A 7500-nucleotide genomic window follows, 5' to 3' on the forward strand; every position below is an offset into this window, starting at 1 on the left:
GTGTGTGTGTGTGTGTGTGTGTGTGTGTGTGTGTGTGTGTGTGTGTGTGTGTGTGTGTGTGTGTGTGTGTGTGTGTGTGTGTGTGTGTGTGTGTGTGTGTGTGCGCGCGTGCGTTTGCACTTGTTCATCATTGCAGGTTGTCTCTTCTCTTCCTCCACCGAAGCAAATTCACCTGTTCTGAGAGGTCTTCGATCCATCCCATGTTGAAGGTGATGCCGGCCTGCAGGGAACAGATTGGTCCACGAGCGAGAACGTGTGAGCACGCACAGCACTCGACGACGGCAATACCGCACACACAGACACACGCACACACACATATGCGCGCACACACACAGACACACACACACACACACAACCACGGTTCAACCTGGTGGCGCTTTGTGATGTCGGCCAGCATGGTCTGCGTCTCCGTGTACGTCTTGTCTTTCCACGCAAAGTACAGCTGTGCATTCAATTGTGTGTGTGTGTGTGTGAGCATTGATTGCAGCAGGTGCGCGCTTCACCAAACGTGTGCAAGACACAGCCAGCCACGCGTGCACGCTTCCGCCCCCTCTCTCTGTCTACGCAAACACACACACACACTTTCACACACTTTCACACACAGACACACACACTTTCACACACTTTCACACACACACACACACACGTGTCGCACCTGCTGCAAGCGAGGCAGGAGTTCGTGGCAGCCGGCAAACGTCGGGGAGAACGCGAACGTCTGTGGCGTTGATGGTCGCTCGTTCTGCCAGGGGCGCACCAGATTGGCCTCTCTGATGGGCAGTTGGAACGCAGCACGGCAGTGCATGGCAGCGTGAGGTTGTGAGGTTGTGACATGCGTGGGCGGGCGCGCGCTGAACATGGCAAGTACGCAGCACATTCGAGCAAGCGCAGTCTTACTTCATCTTGGTGTAGTGCTTCGTTGTCAGCTTGAACCCTGTGGTGGATGCGTTGGGCATGAGAGCAAGCACAAACACACATCAGAGAGACGCAGCAACACGCATGAAAACACACGCAACTATGCACCCCCACGTGCACACACACACACACACACACACACACACACACACACACACACACCACGCACCGCTGATGTTATGCCGCGAATCAACCCATGATGTGTAGTCTTGAATGTCCTTGTGAGGAAACTAGATCACCACATGCCACAAGCAGGAATTGTGAATGACAGCGATTGCGCACACAGCAAGTTGCCGTTCCTCTCAACACCTCCTTTGTCTGCCTCGTCTCTTGCACTCATGCTCTTTTGCTTGTTTTCTTACAGAGTAGATGGGATGGTTGTAGTCCTTTGGATCGAACACCAAGCAGCTTGCGCACACCTTGATACGACCCTCAATTGGCCTGGAAAGTCGGCGGTGGTAAAGGGCAGAGGGGGCGGGGGGTGGGTGAGTAAGAGAGCAGGAATTAGCACGGCCCCCACTCTTTTTCTCATCACACACACACACACACATACGCACGCACGCATACACACACACACACACACACACACACATACGCACGCACGCACGCATACACACATACACACACACACATACGCACGCACGCATACACACCCACACACACGCATACACACACACACACCCACACACACACCCACACCCACACCCACACGCATACACACACCCACACACTTACTCTTGTTCATGCCCGGGACGGTACATGTTGGCGCTGTAGTCCTCAAAGTACACGTCATCATGTGGCAGCAGCAGCAGCGAGAACCTACACGACAGCGAAGCACGGACACATTGGCAGGCCGATCGTGAACGATGAGGCTGCTCAACTGCCACAAACACTCTGCATCGCCTTGGCTCAGCTTCTTCTCCACATGGGTGCATGCAAGTGTGTGTGAGCCTACCGTTGTGTGCGCAAGTTGCGGTGGTCAGGCACACGGTCCAAGAACGCCATGGTGCCTGCTTGATGCGAGAGTTGGTTGTGTCGGCTGTGGCTGTGGCGGTGGCTGTTTGTGGGGGTCGTTGATGCTCCGCTGTGTTCCTGTATTTGGCTCGAATGTTATGTAAAATACTCGTCAATTTTCAACTCAGGCGGGTGCGGAGATGGATTCACACAAGGACAATGGTGGTGCTTGACAGCACGGCGTTGTTGTCGTCGCGGCGAAGTTGCATGGAGACGGTGCGCATGGCATCTCCCTCGCTCGCTGTCAGTCTCTTTGGTCCTCTCATTCACACCCACACACAGCTTCGCGCAGAGTCGGTTGTGTTGTTTAATGTGGTTCAGATATCGCCGGTAGAAGCACACAGGAGACCATACACCACACAACAAGACTACACAGCACTCCGTCTCTGTCTCCACAGCCCAACAGAAAGGAGTGAATACAAGCGAGCGAGCGCTTGATCGAACAGCAACAACGGAATGCACAGCACAAACCATCAGCATCGCATAGAACGAGGAAGAAGAAGCAGAAGAGAAAGGGAGCGAGGGGGGGGGGCAGAAGGAGGCTAGGGAGCCGAGAAGCAGCAGCCACAAAACGCGTGGTTGCGGCGTGGTGTCAATCAGTGAGTCATTCATATCAAATGAAGCAATCAGTCAAGCAAGCAAGGCATCAATATGACAAAACAAGCGAGAACGGGTGCGCCCACTACAAGTTAAGCTATGACTATCAAGCTATGGCACATGTCTGCATCACATCAACATGGGTCAACAACGCCTGCTGCTGGCGAACATCACATCACGGCCCAACACGGCGTAAGTGACAAAACAACAAAACAGCAGCAGCAGGAGTGTTGGCGACAAAACAACAAACGACAGTGCCAAGCGCGTGAAAGGACTGGAAATTCAACATTGCGCGCATGTGTGCAGCTTTATGCACGTGCACATCACGGGTCCAACAGCAGTTGCTTCTGCAGGAAGGCGTGCAAGTTGTCCAGGCCAAACAAGTAGCCCTGTGGTGCGGCGAGCGCATGCGCAAAACATTTGTGAGGCACGTTGCGGGGGGGGGGGGAGTTGTGTGAGTGTTTGAGTGAGCGAGTGTGTGTGTGTGTGTGAGTAAGTGAGTGTGTGTGTATGTGTGAGAGTATGTGTGAGTGAGTGAGTGCGTGTGACACAAATCATATGGCGTATGGCAAATGAGCACTGGCGAATGTGGCAGACAAGCAAAGCTCAGGGCGATAACGAAGCACCAGCAATGCGCGGCCAAGAGTGGCGGTGGCGAACCTCATCTGGGGTGTTTGGGTTGAGCCCTTGCGGGACGGGGTCGGCGCCGTCGACGTAGCAGCTCGTGTTGGCAAAGTCGATCATGCGCAGGTCCACCATGTCCGAAAACCGCCCCAGGGACAGGTCCTCCTCGCTGCAGTGACACGAAGACGAAGTGTGAGGGGGTGCGTGTGTGTTTGGGGAGGGGACTGGCTTGGTGGTTTCTAAAAACGCTTTGTGGAACAAGTCGCATTGACGTTCACAGGTGCACGTACGCACAGGCATGCTTGCATAGGCAGAGGAAGGACACACACACACACACACACACACACACACACAAGCAAACACACACACACACACAAGCAAACACAGACACACACACACACACACACACACAAGCAAACACACACACACACACACACCTTGGCATGGCGTCGTAGACGAGGAGGAGGGAGCTTGAGTAGAAGCGGTAGTGGGTGATGGAGGCGATGGCGGCGCGCAGCTGCTGCAGGCGGTGCAGGAGAGCACGCACGAACGCACGACGGTGGCCAGCGGGCACAGCGGCGAAGAACGCAGAGATGAAGTCCTGCAATGACGATGACGATGGTGGTGATGAGGGGTGGTGGCGGTGAGGGGGAAGCAAGAAGGGCACACATTGCAAAGAAGCAGAGACATGCGGGTGACACCAACACGCACGAAGAGTGTGCCAACAGGCAAGTCAGAACCCCCATACCCCCCCCCCCCAATAAAACACACACACGCACGATATGCGACTCACGCCGAATGTGGTGGCTGATGCTGCGCGGCCCTCGTATTTGTCGTGGAAGGCGTATGCGCCCTCGTCGTGTCGGTACACCTTGAGCCCACACATGCGCATGCCGAGCGAGGCGGTGGTGGTCGTGTGCGCCTTGTCCTGTGCGCGCTTCACCTTCTTCTCCGACGCCGCGTCGCTGTACGTGCGCGTGCCCATCTTCAGGTCAAGCACACACGGCTTCCGGAACCTGACAAGTGCAGTTACGGAGGGAATTGGGTGAGGAACATGTGGAGATGTGTATGTGCAGTGTATGTGTAGTGCATGTGTGTGGTGCATATGTGTGTGCGTGTGTATGTGTGGTGCATATGTGTATGTGTGGTGCATGTGGGCATGCGTGTCCAAGTCTACGCAGGTGTGACGATGCGTGCAAGTGTGTGGCACGCAGCATGCGGGCAACGCACTTGCTGGTGAGGTCCTCGAGCACAATGCAGTTGTGAACGCGGTCGGGTTGTTTACTCAGCAGTCGGTTGTAGCAGTGGCGGCCCCACGGACTCAGCTCATCTGCGCAGGCAGGCAAGCGGGCGGTTGGGAGATGGTTCCGACACAGGCGGTGAGAAGCAAAAACACAAGAGAAAAACAACAAACCAAAACAACGCTGAAACACACACACACACACACACACACACACACACACACACACACACACACACACACACACACACCAACCTTCGTCATCGCCGCTGGAGGGACAGCTGCCGTTGTCGTCCTCATCCTCATCCACTTCGTGATGATGGTGATGATGATGGTGATGATGGTGATGGTGATGGGGCTGGCTATCCTCGTGCTGGACATCGCCGTCGCAGGGCGGCAGTGGCGGGAACTGCACACGACGTGAGCCTGAGATGCATGCACGCAAAGGGGTAAAGAAGGAACACGAATGAACAAGCGTGAGGCCTTGTTGTTGTTGTTGTTGTTGTTGTTGTTGTTGTTGGTCCTTGACACAGACACCCAGACGCGCGCACCCACCCACACACCTACACATCCATACCCACATCCACACCCACACCCGCACACCCACACACACACCGTGGTATGCTGGGAGAAACTGGACGAGCGGGTCCGGCCTTAAGCGCTCGTAGAAGAGAAGCTCCTTTGGCGACGCAGGCTTGCACACCAGGTTTGAGTCGCGCAGCCGCGCACATGGGCTGTGGCCGCCAACCTGAAACCAGAGCCGTCGCAGGGGTCACATGGTTGAGCGTGCGTGAGAGGAGGAGATGGTGGAGGGAGGAGACGGTGCAGGGGGGGGGGAGGAGAAGCGACGACGCATGAAGCCAGAAGCCCCCAAACACACACACGCACACGCACCTGGTGGGAGAATGGGTGTGCGAGTGAGAGCGGGGGACTGTCGCTTCGTGTGGGCAGCGATGACGTGACGTGCGCCAATCTGCCCACGGACGACCTACACGCATTGTGTGTGTGCATTGGGTGGGTGTCAGTGCGACTCGCCGCAAAGGTGCGACAAGGAGCAGCAACAGGAGCAGCAACAATAACAGCGTGTGACAGGCACCGACGAGGGGGAATCCAAAGCAGGAGGAGCAGGAGCAGGAGCAGCAGGACACAGGTCACAGATGCAGACGGACAGAAGACGTACGGGGGTGGACTCGAAGGGTGGGAGAATGGCATCACCAGCGACATGCCCGTTGGTTCTGGCGAACCGCAGCGAGGGTGGGGTGCGTGTGGTCGTGGTGTTGAGGGTGTGGGGGTGGAGGCGTCCCGCGAACGATGATGGCGGCCAGTCGGGAAGAAAGAAGAAGACAGCTTCAACAAAATCAGCAGCACAACAAAAAAAGTTGTGGCGGAAGGGCGGCACGGATGCTGAGAAGACGGGCGCTCGCTCCTTGCTCGCTTCCTGCCTGTCTGCTTCTTCTTTACACGTTCGTCGGCTGTTGTTCTTCTTCTTCTCAGTTGCTTTGTGTCGCAGTGTGATGTGGTTTGTGCGCGTGGCGGGCAAGCGGCTTCTTCGGGAAATACGTGCGGGAAGGCTCACGTGCCACGCGTTGGACTTGCGTATGAGGCCGTGCTGTTGCGCTCTTTACCTCACTTGTGGCTTGCCTGTCTTGCGGAAACAACCCCAACAAGTCCACTTTTTTGCTCTCAAGTCACAAGAAGCAACGTTAAGTGAGCAGCAAACGCGGGCAGGTGCGGTTTTTGGATGGCGCACACACTCCGTGCGACGACAAGCTTGGCTTTGGTGCGGCAAGACGTGCGTGCGTGCGTGCGTGCGTGCGTGCGTGCGTGCGTGCGTGCGTGCGTGCGTGGTGCTTGGTGCTTGGTCTGGACTGGACTGGAATCAGAACAGAAGACACAGGCCCGAGCGAGTGTTTTGTTGGTGTGAGGTGCGGGAGGTCTGGGAGGTGCCACGGTCGAGAGGAAAAAGACGCTGCTTAAAAAAACACAAACGAACAAACGCACGATGGGTGGAAGCAACAAGCCACAGCGGCAACAGCGAAGCAAGCCAGCCACACGCACGACCGCAGAAGAAACACCCGACCCAAGCCAAGCCGCAAGAAGCAAGCAAGCAAGAAGAAAGAAAGAAATACAGGGGCAAAACGACGACGCAACAAAGAAACAAGGCGAAGCAACAACGCACACGCACTTCCTTCCGCGCGCGTGCGTGAGCAAGATTGCGACAGGTGGCAACAACGACAGCACAAATTGTGAACCAAACGGTTTTTTTTTTCTTGCGATTTGTGGGAAATCCGTATTTGCCACCCGATGAAAGCTCGTTGGCATTTCAGACAACGCACAAAAGCAAGATCCAGCCGCAGCCAGTGTGTTGAGCAGCAAAGAGCAAAGCAAAGCAACAGCAGGTGTGTGATTGTGGCTGGTTTTGTGAAGTGGAGTGTGGAGTGCATGCTTTTCATGTCACATCCATTGCAGTGCCTCTGCTCGCTCAGGTCTCTGTGTTTGCACCAACAATTCCGCTCACACACAATACCGCTCACACACAATACACCAACACAATACACCAACACAATACACAACACAATACACCAACACAATTCAACAACACAATACACAACACACACACACACATGTTGCGATCTGTGGTGGTGAAGACCATGTCGACGACAGCAGGTGCTGCGGGCCGCCGCTTCCTTGTGGGCGGCAATTGGAAAATGAACGGCAGCAAGGCGTCCATCGCCGAGCTGGCCAAGGCCTGGGGCGCAGCCAAGGTGGACGACAACGTGGAGGTCGTCATTGGTGCCCCCGCCCTCTACCTGGACTACGTTCGCCAGCAGCTCCCGGCCTCCTTTGCCACCGCCGCCCAGAACTCCTACAAGGTCGCCAGCGGCGCTTTCACCGGCGAGATCAGGTCGGCGACATGAGCTCTTGCTGCGTCACTGTTGTTTGTGTGTGTACGTGTGTGTGCGTGCGTGTGCGTGTGTGTGCATTTATGTGTGGTTTTATGCGCATTTGTGTGTGCGTGTGTTTGTATTTGCGTGTGTGCATGAACGACAGTCATCCTCACTCAAAAATGCCTGCCTCCCGCTGCTCAAAACACCACGGACAGCCCTGCCATG

General features: G+C 55.7%; 3 protein-coding genes across 3 annotated transcripts in view; 1 reads left to right on the top strand and 2 right to left on the bottom strand.

Annotated features, from left to right (window-relative positions):
* Nucleotides 1-127: 127 nt before the first annotated feature.
* On the bottom strand, nt 128-2021 carry PTSG_08276 (uncharacterized protein; the record flags this gene model as incomplete). The annotated part of the gene is made up of 8 exons (XM_004990470.1): nt 1868-2021; nt 1648-1731; nt 1275-1353; nt 1082-1142; nt 895-931; nt 656-767; nt 368-442; nt 128-220 (listed from the first exon to the last, which is right to left on the bottom strand). The coding sequence occupies exons 1-8, from the start codon at nt 1915-1917 to the stop codon at nt 128-130; spliced, it is 591 nt and encodes a 196-aa protein (XP_004990527.1). The 5' UTR covers nt 1918-2021.
* A 198-nt stretch (nt 2022-2219) lies between these two features.
* On the bottom strand, nt 2220-6414 carry PTSG_08277 (uncharacterized protein). Its single transcript, XM_004990471.1, has 9 exons — nt 5568-6414; nt 5282-5375; nt 5003-5135; nt 4643-4813; nt 4378-4477; nt 3941-4163; nt 3585-3748; nt 3184-3316; nt 2220-2912 (listed from the first exon to the last, which is right to left on the bottom strand). The coding sequence occupies exons 1-9, from the start codon at nt 5609-5611 to the stop codon at nt 2847-2849; spliced, it is 1128 nt and encodes a 375-aa protein (XP_004990528.1). The 5' UTR covers nt 5612-6414; the 3' UTR covers nt 2220-2846.
* Nucleotides 6415-6740: 326 nt separating this feature from the next.
* Nucleotides 6741-7500, top strand: part of PTSG_08278 (triosephosphate isomerase) — a 2550-nt gene continuing 1790 nt past the window's right edge. The window contains exons 1-3 of the mRNA XM_004990472.1: nt 6741-6786; nt 7036-7292; nt 7491-7500. The exon at nt 7491-7500 is cut by the window's right edge and continues 75 nt beyond it. Coding sequence (XP_004990529.1) covers nt 7039-7292; nt 7491-7500 — 264 coding nt within the window. The 5' untranslated portion in view covers nt 6741-6786; nt 7036-7038. The remainder of the gene's footprint in view (nt 6787-7035; nt 7293-7490) is intronic.

The sequence above is a fragment of the Salpingoeca rosetta genome (assembly GCF_000188695.1).
Source record: "Salpingoeca rosetta unplaced genomic scaffold supercont1.23, whole genome shotgun sequence".
In the NCBI taxonomy this organism is placed as follows: Eukaryota; class Choanoflagellata; order Craspedida; family Salpingoecidae; genus Salpingoeca; species Salpingoeca rosetta.

Coding starts and splice junctions, on each gene's coding strand:
- PTSG_08277 (XM_004990471.1), bottom strand. CDS start 5,611: ATGTCGCTGGTGATGCCATTCTCCCACCCTTCGAGTCCACCCCC. Junction 5,136..5,281: donor CACACCCATTCTCCCACCAG/GTGCGTGTGCGT, acceptor CTCTGGTTTCAG/GTTGGCGGCCACAGCCCATG. Junction 3,749..3,940: donor CATCAGCCACCACATTCGGC/GTGAGTCGCATA, acceptor TCGTCATTGCAG/GACTTCATCTCTGCGTTCTT.